Source organism: Podarcis raffonei, chromosome 2 (genome assembly GCF_027172205.1).
Source record: "Podarcis raffonei isolate rPodRaf1 chromosome 2, rPodRaf1.pri, whole genome shotgun sequence".
Taxonomy (NCBI): Eukaryota; Metazoa; Chordata; class Lepidosauria; order Squamata; family Lacertidae; genus Podarcis; species Podarcis raffonei.
Genome location: NC_070603.1, coordinates 74,906,983 through 74,929,549, shown reverse-complemented (window position 1 = coordinate 74,929,549; position 22,567 = coordinate 74,906,983). Strand labels below are relative to the sequence as shown.

The 22,567-nt window shown below is 41.4% G+C and overlaps 1 protein-coding gene across 2 annotated transcripts in view; it reads left to right on the top strand.

Annotated features, from left to right (window-relative positions):
- Positions 1-22,567, top strand: part of DNAH1 (dynein axonemal heavy chain 1) — a 110,199-nt gene that overhangs the window by 53,226 nt on the left and 34,406 nt on the right. For both annotated transcript variants that reach the window (XM_053377517.1, XM_053377519.1), the window contains exons 31-51: positions 157-270; positions 1,351-1,500; positions 2,052-2,138; positions 2,745-2,931; positions 4,497-4,588; positions 5,153-5,307; positions 6,799-6,976; positions 7,291-7,485; positions 8,439-8,558; positions 9,012-9,170; positions 9,449-9,553; positions 12,093-12,233; positions 12,965-13,125; positions 14,509-14,666; positions 14,843-15,016; positions 15,129-15,167; positions 16,508-16,686; positions 17,740-17,970; positions 19,088-19,284; positions 20,811-20,946; positions 22,215-22,423. In XM_053377517.1, coding sequence (XP_053233492.1) covers positions 157-270; positions 1,351-1,500; positions 2,052-2,138; positions 2,745-2,931; positions 4,497-4,588; positions 5,153-5,307; positions 6,799-6,976; positions 7,291-7,485; positions 8,439-8,558; positions 9,012-9,170; positions 9,449-9,553; positions 12,093-12,233; positions 12,965-13,125; positions 14,509-14,666; positions 14,843-15,016; positions 15,129-15,167; positions 16,508-16,686; positions 17,740-17,970; positions 19,088-19,284; positions 20,811-20,946; positions 22,215-22,423 — 3,167 coding nt within the window. The remainder of the gene's footprint in view (positions 1-156; positions 271-1,350; positions 1,501-2,051; positions 2,139-2,744; positions 2,932-4,496; positions 4,589-5,152; positions 5,308-6,798; positions 6,977-7,290; positions 7,486-8,438; positions 8,559-9,011; positions 9,171-9,448; positions 9,554-12,092; positions 12,234-12,964; positions 13,126-14,508; positions 14,667-14,842; positions 15,017-15,128; positions 15,168-16,507; positions 16,687-17,739; positions 17,971-19,087; positions 19,285-20,810; positions 20,947-22,214; positions 22,424-22,567) is intronic.

Genomic DNA, 22,567 nt, shown 5'->3' with positions numbered 1-22,567 from the left:
AGTGGGTAGTATGCATCTTTGGACCAGCCCAGTGAGGACATTTGACTGGATTTGTAGGGTTAGATTTTGACATAAAAAGGATTTTGTTCCATCTGGAATTGAGGATATTTGCTTACCAGCAAGTCACTCACTATGATAATGTTTTACTGGGTCTAGGTGGATCGCTTCATGTTTGAAGGAGCTGAAATTGCACTGGTTCCATCTTGTGCGGTCTTCATCACAATGAACCCTGGCTATGCCGGACGCACTGAGCTACCAGATAACTTAAAGGTAACTAAACACTGCTGGAATTGGCCACACTCAGTTCAAATATGAACAACTGTCTCTTACTTAACTATAATGCTATAAGATGACATCTACGTTCTGACTATCTTAGGATGCAGTTCTAAGGTTAGGGGAAGGGGCAGGAACAAAAGGCAGTTCAGTGACCACATCCAAAGGTCTGCTGGGCTCAAGCTGCCAGGCCAGGCCAGAAATGAGGCAGAGGAGCAATCTTGCAGTCCTTTGTCTATTTCCAGATTTAATTCCCACCTTCTGTACATTTTCCCTCTCAAATGGAAAAAGATAGTGGAGGGAGAGATTGAGTCATGCTTAGAGGTATGTCTAAATTTGTCCCCAGTTTGGGGGTGTATCAGGGGACTAGGAGAGAGTTGGATCCTTCAAATCCCAGCTGTTTCCTGATCTTCCTCAGGCACACCTCTTAATGTCTCCCAATATATCTCCATTTTGTCTATACTGACATTGCAGCTCAAACACTGGTTGGACCAGGGTGTTAGTGGCTTTGGTGTTGGGGGCAGGAGCTGACATCAGATCTCCCTCTCTGATGTTGGAGCTCTGTGCCTGACATTGGAGAGGAATAGCTGATATATTCCGTCATATATAGAGGAGTCCATCCCTTATTTGTAGGCATAAATGGAATGGGAGTATCCCAACCCCTAGAATGTATTGCTTTGAAGGGAGAAAATCTCTTCCAATTTCAAAGCATAGGTAAATTTGGTGAAAGAGATTTCATTCCACTCCCACAAAGTTAGGAAAATCACTTAAATTCACGTTGGCAAGGGAGACTGTTTCTGAATGCTACTAAGTCTGATTATGCAATAAGATGTTGTATTATCCCCCAAATAGTTGGAAATGCCTCCTCAGAAATCTCAAACATTAAAAAAGATCTCAGCTGCAACTGGCAAATTTCATAAATTCTGTCTTCTGTGTGCAGTTATAAAGGTTGCTGCCACTTGGGTTGATAACCTCTTTTGTGCAGATTTTAATTTGCTTTACCATCCATAAGCACAGATTGCTAAGAGTGAATATATGTGGAGCCTTCCCTCTTCATGGTGACTGTATACCTTCCAGGCTCTTTTTCGTCCTGTGGCTATGATGGTTCCAGATTACTCTATGATTGCTGAGATTTCTCTGTATTCATTTGGCTTCAATGAAGCCAAAGTTCTGGCAAAGAAGATCACTACCACCTTTAAATTGTCTTCTGAACAACTCAGTTCCCAGGTCAGTATTTTTGAGCCATCCAGCCTTCCTAATGTAGGAGGAATCTTTAAAGTTCCATTAGAGTACATCCTGTAGCTCAGAATTGTTGCTGATTCTGATATCTTGGAGCACCAAATTCTCTTCTCGCTTTCATTGCTATCTCCATGGCTGTCCTTTATCCATTTTGATCCTCCTTAGCTCAAGTTTTTGTGCAATCATACCAATGTTATCACTCATGCCCTGGTTTCGTTTTCAGTTGTTACCAAGGAATTGCTTTATGAGGACAGAAGAACTAAAAAGGATTGCTGCAGTATCTAATACCCTTCTTCATAACAGTACTCTCTGCCTCTCTACTCTTTGTCTTTTACCTTTGTTCAGAATGAAAGTATTTAAGCCTAGGCCTAGCTATGTAAAGATTCTCCGTCTTTTTGTTTTCTTAGGAAAGAGGCTGGGCTGCAAGTAGAGAAGGAGATTGGCAGATTGTTCCCTTCTCTTGTCTAACTGATTAGATGCTTGCCATTCCATTTCAGTTCCTATTTCCACTATTGTCATTTCCCATATCTCTGCTGCAGGATCACTATGACTTTGGAATGAGAGCTGTCAAGACAGTCATTTCAGCGGCTGGCAATCTTAAAAGAGAAAATCCAACAATGGACGAGGCAAGTTCAAGTAGTCCCACTTCAAATGGCTCCATATGCAGTGTTGCATGAGGATGACTAGAATAGTTAAGAGCCACTTTTCTGGTTACATTCTGGACATGTGTTGCTCATCTGGTGGGGCAGAGTGTTGGGAATAACTTCCCAGCAGGGGCATAGAGCCCCTGGTCCAAAACATATGGAGAACATCATGTTGGTGAAGGCTGTGCTAAGACTAAATTTTGTTTAAAATTTTGTTCTGCTCTGTCTGTATCTAATCTACAAATATTTGTACATTAAAATGTGCAACAATTCCATTTGGAGCTAGATCTTGTAACTTTTATTTAGCTTATTTTGATTTTTTCATTTAAAAATTAAGATTGTTGATAACATTCTTTTAGCAACCTCAGTGAAACTCCACCACCACCACATTTTTTCATCTTAGCTGAAGATGTCTGGAACAAGAAAAGTAAACACAATTGAAAAGAACAGTCCTAATTGCAATCATCTGTCTGTCAAAGTACAAAGATTAGTAGCTCTGTAGATTTCAGAGTGTGGCAATTAAAGGCTGGGCATGGAGATCCAAGAAAAGAGGAAGAATCTTTACTAATATACTTTTCTTGCTTGCAGGAACTGATTTGCCTAAGGGCCATCAAGGATGTCAATGTTCCTAAATTCCTGCAGGATGACCTGAAGCTTTTCAATGGTATAATTTCTGATCTGTTTCCCAAGATCAAAGAGGAACCTATTGACTATGGCATCCTGGAGGAAGCAATTCACAGATACTGTCTTAAAGACAACTTGAAAGATGTTGATGGTAAGTGAAAAAGTAACACACTGCCTCTGTGGAGTTTTCTTAAAACTATATATTAGTCTGTTGTGAACTTTGGAAATTTGGCACCACAGCAGTGGATTATAATTTGTCCTTCTGCGCTTGTAGCTCACAGATCATTGTATGAGGATGGGTATTTAAGTGCCTGGATGGAACCTATCTGGGAATCCCATGTTCTTCACCTCAAGTTGTGTGGAAGAAAGGCAGGATACAAATGCCATAATTAAATAACAGAGCAATGCTTTACTTGTCTGTTCAGAATTAAGTCCCATTGGGTTCAGTGGAGCTTACTCCAAAGTAAGTGGATATAGGATTTCAGCCTCAATAAATAAATCTGTCTTTCCATCTGTGGGCATTCATTCTTAACCTCTGCTCTGATGTTGTTCTCAGAGCATCAAAAATGGAAATTAAGTAGATCAGGCCCAGAAATTCTTAAAGCAAAATATTCACAGCAGCGAGGAAAATATCATTTGTTTATTTTCAAAGCATCTGTATGTCACGAATTCCTCGCGGCGCTTTCAGCAGAAACGCTCAGAGTCCCAGGTTTCTTTTCAGTGCAGTCTTTTTAATGTGAGCTATATACAAGTATTTACAAAAACAGTCCATACAGAGTACCTGCTCCTTAAGGCAAACGAATACTCTCCACCACAGTATCACCACACCACAGCACAACCACCACACAACCATCACAGTTACTGTTGAACAGGCTTTCCTTTTAGAACAGGAGATAGCCAATCACATTAATCACACTCCTGCTGAGTCACTCTGACCCAGCACTTCACAGAGTATTGCATCATCCTGTTGAAGTCTGCAGACTTACTCAGTATCCTGCAAATCCCAACACTGTATACCACTTAACATTTTAAATTCTTACCAGGAAAAGAACAAACCCCAAATCTATGATCATTTTGTTCCCGATTGCATTTGTTATCTAGATTTTTTGGTGTGTGTTTTTACTCTTTTCTAACACTCTGGCAGAATACTGTGCAATCTAAGTAGGAGGGTAAACTTGGAACTTAATGTCATTTACCTGAAGTGTATATTTAATATTTAATATTATTTTTCATTCTGCTACATGCTTTAACGTAAAATAGCTCCTGGAGCAAAGAATATTTAAAATAAAAATAATAAAAATGATCAAAGCTTTAGAACATTAAAATTAGATCAAATAATAATTCCACTGTTAAAAACCAAGCTCAGTCTAAAATAACAGGCAGATAAAATGGTTTTTCACCTGATGCCAAGAAGGGAGAGAATTACAAAGTTGGTGTGCCAAGTTGGTGTGTAAGTGAAAATTTGCTTTTATTTACATGTATACTATATCACTCTCTGGATTCTAAAATGTGTGATAGCTATGAAAGGATTGAGTGAGTAAGAGTAGGATTGTAGGCTGTGCTGACATCTTTCTCAAGATAGCTAAGGAACAAACTGGTGTGTGCCTTCAATGGTGCTTTGGGGGCTTATAGCATCCACACAGTTTCGTATCCATAGACCTGCAGGCCTGTGAAAGCAACTGTGAGGCATTCCCATTCTGGATCTTTTTCTTCCAGGGTTTGTGATGAAGTGCATCCAGCTATATGAAACTACTGTGGTACGTCATGGTCTCATGCTGGTGGGGCCCACAGGCTCAGGAAAAACTAAGGTAGGAACTTCCGGAGATGCCTGGTGTTGCTGTCAACAGATGAAAGGGAAATAACACTAAGATGGTTTGTCCAGCACTTACACCATAGGAGGAGCATTTCCAGCCTTTGTGCTTGGCTTAATGTGGTTCGAAATACTGTTCTGAGACAGAAAAATCCCTCCTTGCCAATACAGTAGCAGCCTGCATAGAAGAGCTTTGAAATAAGAACACTAGGATTAAAACTGATATACTGATCTTATGTGTACTCTGGAAGAGCCTCATTAAGGCAAGCATGGGTGACTTTGAGCCTGCACAGCTTTGCTGGGATTTCTGCAGTGCGGTGTTTGCAGATATTACATCAACTTTCCAAAAGAATGAAGGCCATTCCCTCCTCTGTTTTTGTGATCAGTGCTTGTCTTTTATAATCCTCTTTTCTTAATCATGTCAAACCCTTGGGCAAAGTCCTTTGTTACTACTTTGCATTCTTCATTATTGTAGATTCATGGTGAGTCTGAATTGTCTTTCTTTTCAGCCTTCAAATAGATGCCATGGTGTTTTATTCCCTTGCACTCTTTCTGTCTTCAGTGTTACAAAGTTTTGGCAGCTGCAATGACATCTTTGAAAGGTCGGCCTTCAGTCAGTGGTGGAAACTATGAAGCCGTCAATTATTTTATATTGAATCCCAAATCGATTACAATGGGCCAGCTGTATGGAGAGTTTGACTTGTTGACTCATGAATGGTAAAAGATAAAAACTGTCCTTATCTGTTCTAGATGGCTTCTAGTCTGCTCATGTCCCTTTTCTAGGAATTATAAGCTCTGTATAAACTGAAATTTAAGAAAGCTCCTCTTTTGTTAGGCATAACTTTAGCTAATGCCCATATGTTTTGATTGTACTTTTCTATGGCCTAAGAAAATCCATAACACTAAATGGATAACTGGCTGGCTCATGCACTTTTTTTTTAGCTTTCTACATTGGGTTTTTGCTGATGAGCCTGTGTAAGTAACATGAAAGAGATATTCAGGGCATTAAAAGCTAATGAGAACTGGACACTAAACATGCATCTGCAAATGTGTCCTCTCATTCATTAATCATTGGAGTTGTCATTTTTATTCTGATGACCTCTACACAAGGAAGGCAGAACTATTTAAGAAGATTTTTCTTCCCTTCCCTTAAACTCGGCCATCTCACCACACTCTGGGTTTAGAGATGAACTGATGGAGACTGGTTCTATGGATCACTACAATCACATATCCATCTTCAGGAGTGAAGTACCGTATTTTTTGCTCTATAAGACTCACTTTTTCCCTCCTTAAAAGTAAGGGGAAATGTGTGTGTGTCTTATGGAGCGAATGCAGGCTGCGCAGCTATCCCAGAAGTCAGAACAGCAAGAGGGATTGCTGCTTTCGCTGCGCAGCGATTCCTCTTGCTGTTCTGGCTTCTGGGATTCAGAATATTTTTTTTCTTGTTTTCCTCCTCCAAAAACTAGGTGCGTCTTGTGGTCTGGTGCATCTTATAGAGCAAAAAATACGGTAATAGAGATGGCCATAAAAACACAGCCCATGGAAAAACTCCACTATAATACTGTTTTTCTGTTTGCTACGTCAAGTACATACATCAATACTGTATGTGTGTATGCCAAGTAAATGTTTTGTGGACTTGGGCTGAAGTGCATATTTATGAAACCTGTTTCCATAGCATATTATGGTTAAGTGTGGTGACTTATTTACAATACTGTTTTTGCTCAGTGTTTTTTCCAGCTGGGCCTCTGAGGGTTTTATTGTTTTATTTTCTTTTGATCTTGTAAAAAGAAGACCACGCATATACTAAGTGTATGGATAAACAAAAATGAGCAATAATTATAGCAGTTTTACACTGATAACAACAATTATTGATTGATAGAGATAAAATGTTGGACTGCCTCCAGAGATAAAACATTTGAGCTACATCCAGAAGCAATTGATGCCTTTGCATTTCTGGCAATGAATAATTACATGCATTGACACTTCATTTGCTCTGATCAAAATAATCAAATGGGAAAGTTTTTTTTAAAAAAGGCAGATTCTGTTTTATGATCTTCAAAACAGCAGAAGCCTGCATACTTATCTGTGATGTGGAGAGAGAAGTTTGGGTTCACAGATGTGATGCTGTCATAAATTATACTGGGCATTGCTAGATGGAAGTGTGCAACTATTTGGTTGACTCCTGTATATCTCTTCCCCCCCTCATAGGACAGATGGGATTCTTCCTGCTCTTATCCGAGTGGGAGCCATAGCTACTGATCATAACAAGAAATGGTACATGTTTGATGGTCCAGTTGATGCTGTTTGGATTGAAAATATGAACACTGTGCTGGATGATAACAAGAAGTTGTGTCTTAGCTCTGGGGAAATCATTAAGCTAACAGAGGTATCTTTCTCTTTCCTCCTTTTCGTTTCCTGGTATCTACACACACACAATCATTTGTAAATGTATAGTCTGCTTTTCTCTGAGAAAGAGGGAATATTTGGTTGAAATGTAGACATTTGATTTTAGCAGGCCCAAATTACTGTATTTAGAACACAATTCTAGTATTTATGCTGGATACTGCTGACCAGCACTGTGATTTCACTAATACATAATCCCACTTAATGAGGGATTGGAGTTTTAGGATTCCCTTCACGCTATGTACCTTTTGTGAAAAGCTGTGACAAACAGTTTTGCTCCTTTCCTCTCATTTCCAGGCAATGACTATGATGTTTGAAGTGCAAGATTTAGCTGTTGCTTCCCCTGCCACTGTTTCCCGGTGTGGCATGGTATATCTGGAACCCAGCATTTTGGGATTACAGCCCTTCACTGAGTGCTGGCTGAAGAGAATCCCAGACATTATGAAGCCATTCACTGAAGCCCTTGACTCGCTTTTCAGCAGATTCCTAGAGGTGAACCATTACAATATTCCTATATTTTGATTCAGTGTAGAATCTGTAAGTCAGCCTAGCCTTTAGCCAAACAAGGGGATATGAACCTATCAAGTTTGCCTTTATTAGTTTTGGGGCAGCTGGTGAACACAGTTTATTAGATGACAGGAACTTCACCTGTGCGGTACAAGAGCTATAATCTTCCAAAATGCCAATTTATTGTTAATTGGCTTGCAGTGGGAAAGTTCTCTGTGAATTGAGCCCTGTCTCTTTTGCTTCCAAGTTTAGCAACCAGATTGCTTTTAATATTTTACAGTTGTGTATTCATGGTGATTTGTTTTTTTAGTGGCATTTTCTCACTTTAGGTTTTTGTGGCTCTTGGTTTCATTACTTTGTGAAGTAATTTGTTAAAATGGCATTGGGTGGTTAGCTCATTTTCATGTTTCCTGGTCACTTTTCCCTCCATATTAACAATCAACAGGTTAAGACTAATAACAGTCTTCGCTCAATGGCCAAACTAAAGTTTCTCTGGTGCTTTTCCTTCCTATATGGTGTTGCCTCAGAAGTACATATAGTTTTGAATCCCCAGCCTTGCCATATCAAGTGTGCCCTTGCAGAATGGGAGAAATTCAGTATAGAACTAAGTGGGGCATATGCGTTCATGGAAAAATGTCCACTTGTGTAATAAGACTTTCAGCGCTGTCTTCACGTAAACCTGTGTGGGGTTTCTCCCAACCCTCCAGAGCAGAATTAGGGGTGCAGGGAACATTCTGGGGGAAGAGAGTCCCATTGTGTGAATGGACCTCATTCTGTGCACACAACTTCGCTGAATTTTAATGATTGGTTTTTCTGTGTTTTTATTGATTCTAGTTTTTATTTGTAAGCTGCCTTGAGTCCCATCAGAGGAAAAAAGGCTGGAAAAGCATAATTATATGACAACTACATTTAACTCTTGATCTTCTGAACCCTTTCAGGACTCTATCAGATTTGTCCGAAGTTCAGTGAAGGAAATAATTGCCTCTACAGATGCTAACCTGACAATGAGTCTTCTCAAGTTGTTGGACTGTTTCTTTCAACCCTTCATTCCCGTCGAGGTAGGGCTGGTGTAGCTGTTGATGCTCAGGGTCCTACCAGGCTAAAGTAGAATGGACAACTGGGTCCAACTGAACAGATGGCTCGGAAATAAGTTCTACATTTATTGATAACAAACAGGAATTAGCAGACAGAAATGTACTTAAGCTTTGATATTGTTTACTGTGTTATCATTTGTGAATATCTCTTTGATAGGGTCTGATAAGTAAAACCTAGATGCTAAACCACTTTGGGGTTAATGCTGTGACAGTTGCAATGAATTTGTTCATCAGGGACTTCATGCACCAACTGGGTTACAATAGATTTCTTTGTCCATAGAGACTTGGAGCTACTTTCAGAAAAGGCATCCAAAATACATGTAGGGAATTTAGAGAGATTTTGCAGATAATGTAAGGTTTTACTTTGTTGCTAATTAACTTGTTCTGCTTCATTTGTACTGCTAATTGAATCTTCAGGGAATGAAAAGAATTCCTCCAGAGAAAACAGCCCGTATTGGTGAACTGATTGAGCCGTGGTTCATATTTGCTTTGCTCTGGAGTGTGGGTGCGACTGGGGATGCCCAAAGCCGTGTGGCCTTCAGTGTTTGGTTAAGGAACAAGATGGCAGACGAGAAGGCAAGTTGATGGAAATGGCATCTGTTCCTAAAGGCAGCTATGGGGCTCCTGTATTTCCAGAATTTGTGTGAGTTCCTTGTTTCTGCTGTCTCACAGATTAACACTGCCTGCCTTCCTTCTGAATCACTATTTTGGGAGATACTGGAAAGTGTAGCAACTTTAACTAAATAAACAGGATGGAATCACTCTGAAGTTGTTTCCACACACTACAGTCTTTATATTAGTCTCTTCTGAAGTAAAGCTAGCTGTGATGTTCACTGCCTGTTTTCTTCCCACAGATTGAATTATTGTTCCCAGAAAAAGGCTTGGTCTATGACTATAAACTGAACGATGCTGGAATTAGCAGCATTGAGGAAGAAGAAGATGAAGAGTTTGTTAACATGGTAAATGAATTCTCATCAGGGGATTCAGATAGCCCACCCCTTGAAAACATGCAGGAGGGGCCACATGAGCTGAACTTTGACCCGGTCGGCATCCCCCACTTGAATGAGGGAGCTTTATCTGTTACATCAGTGCATGCATAGATGTACACAGTAGCCAAATGTACAGAGGTTGGAGGGGTGTGGCCACCAAGGACATTGGCAGGACCAGGATTAACCTTCTTGAGCCTGCAGCCCTCCTCACTCTATAGAATCATAGAACTGTAGAATTGGAAGGGACCACAAGGGTCATCTAGTCCACCCCCTGCAATTCAGGAATATTTTGCCCCAACATGGGGCTCAAACCCACAACCCTGAGATTAAGAGTCTCATGCTCTAAGGATGGAGCTAGTGTTATTTTTCCTCCCCACCCCCCTTTTTTCTTTTGCAGGAGGCAAATGAGAGAGGGCATTCTGACTGTGAGGGGGGGGGAGGGTTGGCAAAATGATTTAGATAATTTAGAGGGGGATAAGGGCTTAAGAGTAACCTACTCTTTTCCTTGTCCTCTCCCCCACCCCCACTAAATGCATCTTGTCACAACACTAGCATCATTTCTATTTTTTTATTTCTATTAATTATTTTATAACCATACAACACAGCATACACATCAAGCATAGTAACATTATTAAATTTTGATACTCCAGTTTTGTTTTAATAATTGACTTCACCGTCCAAAAGAATCTTAATTTTAATGCAAGAATAGAATAAATATAGTACAATCTTGCACATTCTGTATTGTAACAGCAGTGAAACAGTATTGAATAATTCTGAGCATCATTTTTAAAGTAATAATAATAATAATAATAATAAATTTTATTTATATCCCGCCCTCCCCAGCCGAAGCTGGGCTCAGGGCGGCTAACAACAATAAAACAATACAAAAGTACAACACAAACAACACTCTAAAATCATTCATTATAAATTAATTAAATTCAAGCCACTGGCCACCATTGGGCCAGAGCTCCGCGAAGATTGCCGAGGGAGGCAGTCAGGCTGTGCCCTGGCCAAAGGCCTGGCGGAACAGCTCTGTCTTGCAGGCCCTGCGGAAAGATGTCAAGTCCCGCAGGGCCCTAGTCTCTTGTGACAGGGTGTTCCACCAGGTCGGAGCCACAGCCGAAAAAGCCCTGGCTCTAGTTGAGGCCAGCCTAACTTCTCTGTGGCCTGGGACCTTCAAGATGTTTTTATTTGAAGACCGTAAGTTTCTCTGTGGGGCATACCAGGAGAGGCGGTCCCGTAGGTACGAGGGTCCTAGGCCGTATAGGGCTTTAAAGGTTAAAACCAGCACCTTAAACCTGATCCTGTACTCCACCGGGAGCCAGTGCAGTTGATATAGCACCGGATGAATGTGATCTCGCAGCGAAGACCCCGTAAGGAGTCTCGCTGCAGCATTCTGCACCCGCTGGAGTTTCTGGGTCAGTCTTAAGGGCAGCCCCACGTAGAGCGAGTTACAATAATCCAGTCTGGAGGTGACCGTCGCGTGGATCACAGTGGCTAGGTCAGGGCGAGAGAGGTAAGGAGCCAACTGCTTAGCTTGGCGGAGATGGAAAAATGCCGCCTTTGTTATAGCTGCAATCTGCGCCTCCATGGAAAGGGAGGTGTCGAAGATTACACCCAAACTCTTAACGGACGGTGCTGGCACTAACTGCGCCCCCGCAAGAGATGGGAGTTGCCCCCCCAATCCCATATCGTCCCGTCCCAGCCACAGGACCTCTGTCTTCGAAGGATTTAGCTTCAACCGGCTCCCACGTAACCATCCAGCCACAGCTTCCAGACATCTGGTCAGTGTGTCTGGGGCCGAGTCAGGATGGCCATCCATCAACAGATAGAGTTGGGTGTCATCGGCATACTGATGGCAACCCAGCCCAAAACTCCGGACAAGCTGGGCGAGGGGGCGCATAAAGATGTTGAAAAGCATTGGGGAGAGTATCGCACCCTGAGGTACTCCACACACCAAGGAGTGGCGCGATGACAATTCCCCCCCAAGCGCCACCCTCTGTCCCCGACCAGAGAGAAATGAGCGCAGCCATTGAAGGACTGTGCCCTGGATCCCCACGTCGGCAAGGCGGTGGTCCAGAAGTTCATGATCGACCATGTCAAAAGCTGCTGACAGATCTAGAAGAGAAAAGTCCTTGTGCCATTGCCACCAGAGTGAGCACCTTTAAGCAACTCCTACCCCTCAGCATTGAAATCCTCGCCTGCCTCTGTTCCTTGTCTAACTCTCTTTGGGCATTTAGGAAAATGGTGGTTGGGGGAGGGGATAATCCCAGATGTAGTTTCAGTGAGACTTTGTCATGGTTAAGATTGGACTGGTAAAGGGAAGTAGACTTACTGGAATCTCTGGAACATCACTGTAAATTTCCCCCAAGATTCTACTTCTGAGGTTCTTTGCAAACTTAATCCTGTATTCAGTTTCTATATTGGCTTGGATGTATTTAAGAAACTAATTACAGGATGTTTTAAGCCTCTATCTGTCCTTCCCATCAAATGTACCTGTGTCTCTTAGGTGTGCTGGGAGAACTGGATGGATTTCTCTTCAACATTTACCATGGTGCCTGATACCAGCTTTTGTGACATTATTGTTCCCACAATGAACACTGTCCAGATGGCTTTTCTGCTGGAGCTCTTGCTCACAAACCACAAACCAGTAAGTTTCCTGAATTTCAAGTGGAGTTAAGTTAGCATTGTAGAAAGGCAAATATTCTGTTGCTCAGTCAAGCCAGCATTAGTACTTTGCTCAAAATGTCCTCCCAAATGGCTACTCAGTAGACTTTTATTTGCCTCCGCTTCTGCAGTCATTCATTCATTTATTAGTTTGATCTACTACAGAAGAGGTTCTCAAATGCCATTCAGCTTTATTCAGGCAGTCTCATGAAAAGATTGTGGAAGAAAATATCTGTACATGGCCCTGTACTTTGATTATTAGTTTTTCTGACTAAGGCTGGATTATTAAACAGCCAACAAGGTCCTGGTCTAGGGCCTCTGCTCTTCATAATATGCCTTTGGCATAATGTTTATGCAGACCTCTAAACAGTTTAGCCTAGGGTCCATAGTTTCCACAAAGTGCTGTTTTTTACAATGATCACTATGCAGAAGAATGTTATTAAAATATGAGTTAGTATATTTGATTTTGTTCTGCTTCGATTTGCAGAACAAAAAAAGGCTGTTAAGTCATTCAGTGAAACCCCCAGCAATTTTTGAGAATGGTTTTACTGCAGCAATAAACAAAGGAATTTCAAAGACAAGGTTTTAAAAGCACTATAGAGTCACAATGGACTGTCAAAAACACTACTAATTGGCAAATGCGTCTGTGAAGGTGTGATTACAGTCTGCATACATCCCCCAATAGTGACAGTTTTTCTCTCTTCCAAATTGTAGATTCTTTGTATTGGACCCACAGGAACTGGAAAGACCCTCACAATAGCAGATGAGCTTCTCAAGAACCTGCCACTAGAATTTATCAGCCATTTTCTTATGTTCTCTGCTCGAACCTCAGCCAACCAGACTCAAGATCTCATTGACAGCAAACTGGATAAAAGGCAAAATTCTTTGTTGCAATATTTCTGCTGCTTATATACCACTTTGTTCATATTTATTTTATTTGCTTTTTAGCATTTATTAGCAATTCTGTCCAAATTTGCTAAAGAAATTTAAGCATAAAAATGTAAATTATTTAAAATCAAAGTATAGCTATTTCCCCATCCTGGGAGTGATAGCAGAAACGTCTGGCTGATCAACACTCCCATAGGGTCAGTTCAGTGGGCAAACAGGCATTGGATAAACGCTGGTTGAATGCTCTGGCCCTGGGGATTCCTAATTATTTCCTAGTCACTGGATATTTTGATATTACCATTAGTAAACAATCACATACCCTGAATGGAAAACAATGGGTTCTTCATTGAGTCGCCCCTTGAACTTGGCGGTTTTATTCATATCTATTCAGATTTGCTGCTATACTGTGTTTTATTTATGTTATTCAACATTGATTATCTAGTGACCTTTAGCAGAAAGTTAATAAGAGCACAAGATGAGAAGCCCCGCTGGCTCAGCAAAGGCCCATCTAGTCCATCATCCTCTTCTCAAGGTGGCCAACCATATGCCTATGGGAAGCTTTCAAGCAGGAGCTGGGTGCAACAGCACTCTCCAAACTTGTGGTACCTAGAAACTGCCATTCAGATGCACATTGCTTCTCATAGTGGAGATAGTATTCATGGAAATAATTCATAGAATTGTAGAGTTGGAAGGGACCCTGAGGATCATCTATGCAGGAATATGCAGCTGTCCAAAACAGGGATTGAACCCGTGGCCTTGGTGTTGTCAGCACTATGCTCTAACCAACTGAGCCATAGTGGGGAGGTATGTGTATACATGGTATACATACAGCAACACTCTTGTGTTTCTTTTTGCTACGATTGCTGTTGCTGCTGCTGTTACAATGTTTTGCCCACCCTTCACCATAAGGTTCCTGGGCAGGTTACAGTAATTAAAAAATCCAATATTAACAACAGTTTTAAAAAAATTACAGTTCTAGGAATAGGGTGAATCCTAAAAATATATATTGCAAGCATCAGTAGTGTAGGTGCCAGAAGGGAATTAGGGCTGCCATAAACAACGCCCCCTTTCCTGGGCTCCAGCTCCACAAACATCTGAGGGTGATGGAACTACCAAGAGGTCCCTGTTTGCTGATCTTGATATGCAAGAGTCAAGATCAGCACTGAGGAGCATATTCTACACTTGAGAGATTAATACTTTTCCTGTCAGCATTAACGGATTATACATGGATTCACCAACTAATCGACAGGCTCATCATGTTAAATGTATAGTCTCCTAAGCAGCCTTTTTCCAAATTGTACCTTGACTGCAGTATTTTCATCATGTGTTCCACTGTGATGTAGTTTTTATTCTTGTCTGTTTCTGTATAGGCGCAAGGGAGTTTTTGGTCCTCCACTTGGCAGATACTTCATATTTTTCATTGATGACCTGAACATGCCCGCGCTAGAGACCTATGGTGCCCAGCCACCTATTGAGCTTCTTCGGCAATGGATGGATCATAATGGCTGGTACGATAGGAAACAAATTGGTATGACATACTTTCTTTACTTAATTTACCTAATTATTCTTTACACAAATACTTTCTGTTCCAGGCCAGCCAGGCTAGTTCTAAAGTAACCTGCCTCTGGTGCACATACAGCTTTTCCCCCACTGGAGTCTTGGCATTCATACCTTCTCTCATTTTTCTGTGGAATGTTTTGTCAGGTACCTTTAAGAAATTAGTAGATATTAACTTTGTTGGTGCCATGGGACCGCCGGGTGGAGGAAGAAATGCAATCAGCCCACGCCTCACCCGCCATTTCAACTATCTATCTTTCACTGAACTGGAGGATAGCAGCAAGAAGAAAATCTTTTCCACCATTCTAGACAGTTGGATGGGTGAGTTATGAAAATACATTTCCCCCTTTTTTACATAGCTCTCATATGCCATGTGACTGAGAAATGTTTGATAGTGGAATGTGACACCATTTTTCTTTCTTGATTATTTTAGCTGGACGTCTAGGAGAAGTATGTTACAGAGAGCCAGTTCGTAAGTAACCTGAGCACAAGTTAATCAATTGTCTATGTAAGGCTTGGGGAAAATAAGTCATTGGCATGATGATAGAAGATTTTGGACCAAAAGCATCAGGAGAGTGGTCTTTGCTTCAGCAGATGGATGCCCATTTCTTCAAACACAATAACATGAATAAGCTTAAGTATGCCAATTTTTGGCTTACCTAAGGGAGGTCCATACTTTATGCTGCAGGCCCATGTCCTGTCTGTACACCAGTGTTGGACCAGAGTTCCCTGCAGGAAGCATGTGACTTGTGGACAACACCCATGTGTTTGTGCTACAGCCTCCCAACTGATTTTACATGCATGTATCTCACAAGATAGTTCCCTGGCAGCCACATTATGGAGAAAAGGAAAATTTTGGGTTGTCTCCAAAGGCAGCCACACATAAACTCAAAGTAAGAAAGTAATAGAAACAGACCCTTCTGTATTTTTTCTAATCTGGTTTAAACAATTCTCGCTCAGCAGGTGCCAGTTTCTCTAGTTGGAAAACTTGAGTTTTTGATCTGGGGATAATGTATGCAGAATTCTTAACAGTGCAAGAACAAATCTGGGGTTAAGCTGAATTTGAATCTTGACAAGATCAAAGTCCTGTGGGTCGGTGATTTCCAGGTTCAGGAATTGGATAGTATGCTTGTCCTGTGTGGGGTCCCATTCCCCACAAAGGAGCAGGTGTGCAGTCTGCTGGTACTCCAGGAAATGTCTCAGTCACTGGAAGCCTGGGTGGCTGCAGTGCCTTTGACCAGGTCTGTCTGGCTCGTATGCAAACTGCAACTGCAACCATTCCAAGAACAAACCTCATGTTTAGTGAGGAAAGAACTTAACCATGAGTTCCAGTTCAGATGGCACACTAAGCTGAACATTTGCTTTACTCAGCACAGCACAAGAGCAAAAAAGGGTTGGGGAAGAGAAAAGTGGCTATGAGCTGCTTTCTGGGGGCCTGCCAGAGTTTGGCTTACCATGTTGTATGAACCATGCTGTACAAGCCATTGTTAGAATTCTGTTTATCTCTGCTTAAGTTATTAGCTGCATTTTAATTGTACTACGATTTAATTTTAGTATACCACCTTGAGACTGATGTGGGAGGCAGTATAAAAAGTCTTAATTAATAAGTTGTGTGGTTGTACTACAACTGCACAATAGGCAGTAATATAGATTGTGAGGATGGGGAACATCTTCTGTGAGATAAATCTATTTTAGCTACGGTGATCTCACTATGTCTCAAGCTAGCCTGCCCTATTTCTATGTGATCACTCATGGTTCTTCCTTTCCTGAAAAGCCCCCACTGCAATGCTGACCATCTTTTGGGGTTTTCAGCTGGATGCCCACAGGTGCAGGACTTAAGCGAACCCCTTGTTGATGCAACTATACGAGTGTATTCCACTATCACATCCCAACTGTTGCCTACTCCAGCAAAATCTCACTATACGTTTAATTTGAGGGATCTCTCCAAGGTTTTCCAGGGCATGCTCATGGCAGAACCTGCCAAAATTATGGTAAGTGCTCCCTTCACAATATCTGCTCTGTGACAGGAATTTTAGTTGCTGGAAATTGCATATTATTTCTCGATAAAATGACATACTGAATAGTTATCCCTTTGTTGTGTGCATTGCATACCACTGCACTAAGTGCAAGCAATAAGGCACAATCTAGGCCTGATTGTGGGGATCTGGGGCAAAATACTGGGGTTGCTTTTTTCTCTCTTGTTGGCAGCAGCAAGGGTATCACACCTCTTTCATTCACTCATAGTCCCCCTACCTCAGGAGAACTTTATTCTGCAGTATCCATGGTAGAGCTTTACCACAAACCCAGTACAATCGAGCTTGGGTGTCCATGAGTCCCTCATATATCTAGCAATAAAATCTGAGTGCATGAATTTATCCGCAAACTCCACCTCCCAATTTCCTCAAGTTTTGGCCAGCCATTCTTACAGTGCAATCCTAAGTGGGGTGTGGGTGGAGATGTGTGGCAGACTTTCCTTTTTCTTTCTTTCCTTGAGTGGATCTTTATTTTTTAAAAACGAAACAAACCACTCCTTGATTCCAGTGGAAGGAGAATTAGTTATACCAGGTCTAGACTGGCATAGGAGAGGGACCCAATTCTGGGGGCTCTCTGAAGAACAGAGGGGCCTGTGATCTAGCAGATCCAAGGCCACCCCTTCTGTGCACCAGAACTCTCCATTTCAAAGCCCGACGCTGACTGATTGTAGCAGAAACTCTACCGGCAGCAGAGCCAAACCCACAGAGCTTTTTGGAGACGTAGGAGGGATCTCCATGGCGGCATATCCTCTGCTAGCAAAACTTGTCTGTGTTATGGGGAGACACCCATTGTCCTCTAAACCCCTCCAATCAGCGGATCTGGGGTTTAGATTTGCTCTGGTAGTTTAGAAACATTTTCTTATAAATCTGGTTGGGAAAGGGTTGTTTTTCACACCATAGGGTCAGTGTCTTAGGGGGAAGAATCAAGGTGGAACAAGAAATAACATTCTGTGGGGTTGTGTGAGTAATAACGAAAGGTTGTTTAAGGTTGTCACTGGACTTATTTGCCAGAATAAAGCGGACCTGCTGAGGCTGTGGTATCATGAGAGTTGCCGTGTGTTTCGTGACCGTCTGGTTAATGAGGAGGACCGAACTTGGTTTGATGACTTGATGAAGAGCGTGATGTCTGAATGGGATACCACCTTTGAGGAAGTTGTTCCTTATGAGCCCCTTCTCTATGGGGATTTCATGAACCCAGGTTCTGATGTGAAGCTTTATGAATTAATTGCCGAAAGAGAGAAGGTAGGATTCATAAGATGCTTCTCCATTTTGGTACTTCTTCCATCTTTCATTCCTTTGTGCACAACATATAATATGGGTGCAGTTAATAAAAGCATTGGGTGTCCAGAGTTGAGTTTCTAGAATATACTCTATGCATGGCAAGCCTATACTAGAAGTGATTATGATTTTCAGAGGAAAGAAACAACAACAAGGTTGTACAAGGATAGACTGAGCACTAGAAGCGTGCTGAGAATGATAGATGAACATGGATGGAAGAGGATAGAACAGACCTAGATAATGCTGTTTCCTCTGAATGCCCCCTGTGTTCAGGCAAGTAATAAAGAACAGTTGGGAATGTGCTATGCAGATGACTTTAGCACAGTACTTGGGCTTGGAAAATGCAATAAACTAGGAAGAGGAACAAGTTTAATGTTCATAGTACTGCAGCGGATGCCATTAAAATCTGTACAGGTGACCTTTGCAGGTAATTATCCTTCCTGCAGAACTCCCAACTGGAAGGATATTGTGCATACTGAGAAAATGTTAATTAAGCAAAGGGTAAAAATATAACGATTTTAATAAGGAGCAGTGTACTTTGCATTCACTGCCATGTAGTCAAGGATAATAATAACAGTATGTCTTCTTTCATGATCACTAAGTGAATTATAGATAATTAATCCAGCCTCTTAGGTAGGCAGATGTTCATCACACCCATTGCCCAGGTAGATAAAATGTGGATGAGGGATTAGATAATTTAACCACGTCCATGCTATGACACAATAGCTAAACTCAAATTGATACTCTGAAATCCTTGCAAGTGTGTTGCTTTAATCCTATTGAACTTGGCTATGATTTACAGTGAACATTATTTAAATGGTTAACTTTATCTGTGAAAGATTTTGGTTGGGGAATTAAAGAAAGACTGCTTGCTCCTCTTTTTTGATGGGTGTACATCCTAGATCATCTATTTTCATTTTCACTGAGTAGGCTTTCTAAGACAGTGGGTATTTTTTTCACCCCTGTCTTCCCTTATTGACAGGATCTGATGGGCATAGAGGTGGATGGTCCATTGATGGCCTCCTCAGAGAAGCATGCTTAGTTCCTGCTCCAATTCTTCTTCCTCTCTTTTTGACTATAGCTTATGCACGTGATTGAGGAGTACATGGAGGAATACAATCAGATCAATACTACCAAGATGAAGCTAGTTCTTTTCATGGATGCTATGCAACACATTTGCCGAATCACCCGTATTCTGCGCCAGGCACTGGGCAATGCTCTTCTCTTGGGTGTTGGTGGCAGTGGAAGGCAATCTCTCACCAAATTAGCATCTCACATGTAAGATATGAATGATATTAAAGGTTTCTGAGCCAGTGGATAGTGACAGAATGATCAGAAAAGCAGTGAGTTTTGGTTTGAGTTTTTTTGGATTTATGTTCTTCATTTCTACTTCTGAATTCAGTTTGCTCACATCATATGAAGAAAGCTTGACACTGTTCACATCAGTTTCCAGCTGTACAGAAAGTAACCATAGTGAAGAAACTGGGATTTTCCTTGCCTTCCCACCCAATGTACGTGAATGCCTCCAGGTCCACCTCGCATCCACTTTATAACATTGGAATATGGTCTTTGGGCCTATGCACATAGAGCCTAATGGGCACAGGCCTAGTCTGTGTAACCATTGCCTCTCAAAATGGGAAGGGAATTGCTCAGATTCTGCCAATATGCATTAGACTTCCGCCACATAGGCCCTATATTCTTAATCTTATTCTTATTCGACTACAAGTGATCGCCAAAGAAGAAGAATACAGTGGTACCCTGCAAGACGAATGCCTCGCAAGACGGAAAACCTGCTAGACAAAAGGGTTTTCCGTTTTGGAGGTGCTTCGCAAAACGAATTTCCTATGGGCTTGCTTCGCAAGACGAAAATGTCTTGCGAGTTCCTGCGGGGTTTTTTTCCTTCCTCCCCCTTTTTCCCAAGCCGCTAAGCCGCTTATCAGCTGATCCGCTAAGCTGCTAAGCCGCTTAACAGCTGATCCGCTAAGCCGCTTAACAGCTGATCGCTAAGCCGCTTATCAGCTGATCCGCTAAGCCGCTTATCAGCTGATCCGCTAAGCCGCTAATAGCGCTAATCCGCTAAGCCGCTAATGGGCTTGCTTCGCAAGACGAAAAAACCGCAAGACGAAGAGACTCGCGGAACGGATTCTTTTCGTCTTGCGAGGCACCACTGTATTATTATTTATTAAAAGTTATACCCTGCTTTTTATATCTGGGTCTCATCTTACAAAAATTAAAATATAAATGCTTAGAGAAGCTTTGGTATGCCCCTCACTAATTACCTTCTCCAGCAACATGAGAAAAATCTGTTATGTTCTACCCGAATGGTAGGAATGATTTCACTGGTTAAAGGTCATCAGCCTCACCCTAGTTTCTCAGCTGCTTTGGTTAAGTAGTTTTTTCTAGTTCTGTTGTAAAAATTGTTAGATTCTTAGTCTCTTAGGGTCACTGTTGTTGTTGATTAAATTTGTTAGTTGCCCTTCACCCTAAAGCTCCAGGGTAGGTTACAACAATTGTTAGAGAAGTAGATGTTTGCTTTCTCTCTTTGTGTTTTTATGTCTTGGTCAACTGACCTGTTTGAGTATGGCAAGGATGCAAACTGGATTCTGCAAGCTGCCTATTTCCCTCAAATTCTTTTTCCTGCCTTTGACCACAAGGTGGCCCCGTAACTCTCACAGATTACCTTCTGCCAGTGATACAGAACTACCACTCAGTTAGCAACCAACAGTTCTTTCTGTGTCTTGTTCCCTTGTATACGTATTAGCATATTGTAGCCCATGCCCTGATTATAATCATTTCCTTTTTAGAGCTGATTATGAATGTTTTCAAATAGAACTTTCCAAGAACTATGGGATATCTGACTGGAGAGAAGACCTCAAAAAGATCATGCTGAAGGCTGGTCTGCAAAACTTATCCATTACCTTTCTGTTTACAGATACGCAGGTAATTGAAGCTGTTAGGAATGAAATTTCTTCTTGCACTGGATAGCTAAACCTGTAAATGAATGTTGCTCAGATTTGTACCAATTTTGTCACTCATATATCTTGTTTTATTTTCCCAACTAGTCTTAGCTTAGCAGGTTTTCTTGAAAAACTGAACTTCTATGTTTTGAGAAAAACTGTGCTGTACCTGATACCTGAATGACATTTCTTTTGATGGTACTAAGAACTCTTAACTGTTAATGAGTTAGATTACTAAACATGTGGGGCAAATTTTACACACATGGGTGCCAACAGGTAAGAATCACAAATATAAATTACACTGATATTTGAGTACCCTGCAAACCAAAAATTGCATTGTGCCTCTGCGGTTTATCCAGATGATCTGTGGTTAGATATGTTGCAGTGCAATCCTGTGGAATAATCCCATTTACACAACTTGTTGAAGGACAACAACCATACTTCTAGGTAGTTGTGTACTTCAGTCAACTATATCATACAGGCTCTCTGATAATGATAATAATAATAATAATAATAATAATAATAATAATAATAATAATAAAGCAGGTGGCTTACACAATGGTGTGGCACTGTGCATAAGGGAAGGAATATCAGTGTCATGCCCTGGGTCGTGCACTCAGCATTTAAAACATTGAAAACATTGCTAATAATGAGCGAAATAACACATTAGAATGCATAGAACGGCATAAGTATTGGGAGGAGGAAATTGAGAAAATTCTCATTACACGCAATATCTAATAGGTGTCAATGCCTTCTAGTAGCAATAAGTGTACCATTGGAGGGGAATTTGCATTTTTCCAGGTACAAAATACAGCCCAACTAGTATTGGAGAGATGTAATGTCTCTAAAACAGATGTTTAGGGTTGATGGATGGTAAGTGGATTTCAAGTAATAGATAGGAAGTGCATATTTATTGTCTTAAGAATGAAATGCCTAGAAAAGTGATCAGAGTTTTAGGATTGGATCCAAAAGATGGGACTCAAATGTTAGTCTAATTTCTGAATTACTACTTCACATTAACAAAGTAGGGGTTTCGCACTATTCTCTCCCTGATGCCGATCTCATCCCAACAGTTCGGCTATTTCTCATTATTTACACAGCCATTGTTCTCACTGTGACTTACATTTCACTGATTTTCAATAGGAAATCTAAGTCACGAAGATGAGATCTTTAGTGGGTAAGTAGATGAGGTTAAAATGAAAGGCACAACATTATTACTGCCGATAGAAGCCTTTTAATTTTTTTCTTTAGATTAAAAGTGAGTCCTTTCTTGAGGATATCAACAACCTGCTGAATTCAGGAGATATACCCAACCTGTATGCCCTGGATGAACAGGACCAGATTATGACCACTATGAAACCGTTAGTGCAGGACCAGGGGCTTCAGCCTACCAAGGCCAACCTGATGGCTGCGTACACAGGGAGAGTACGCAGCAATATCCACACAGTCCTATGCATGAGGTATGAGCCAGCCTAGTCCATTGGGCTAAATGGTGAAGGGGGTCTCTCCAAGCTCCCAAGAGCTTTCCTTACTATCAGTGGTGATCCATGCTACAGGGGGCTGGAATATAGCAGGAATGGGGAGCCTGTGATCCTTCAGATATT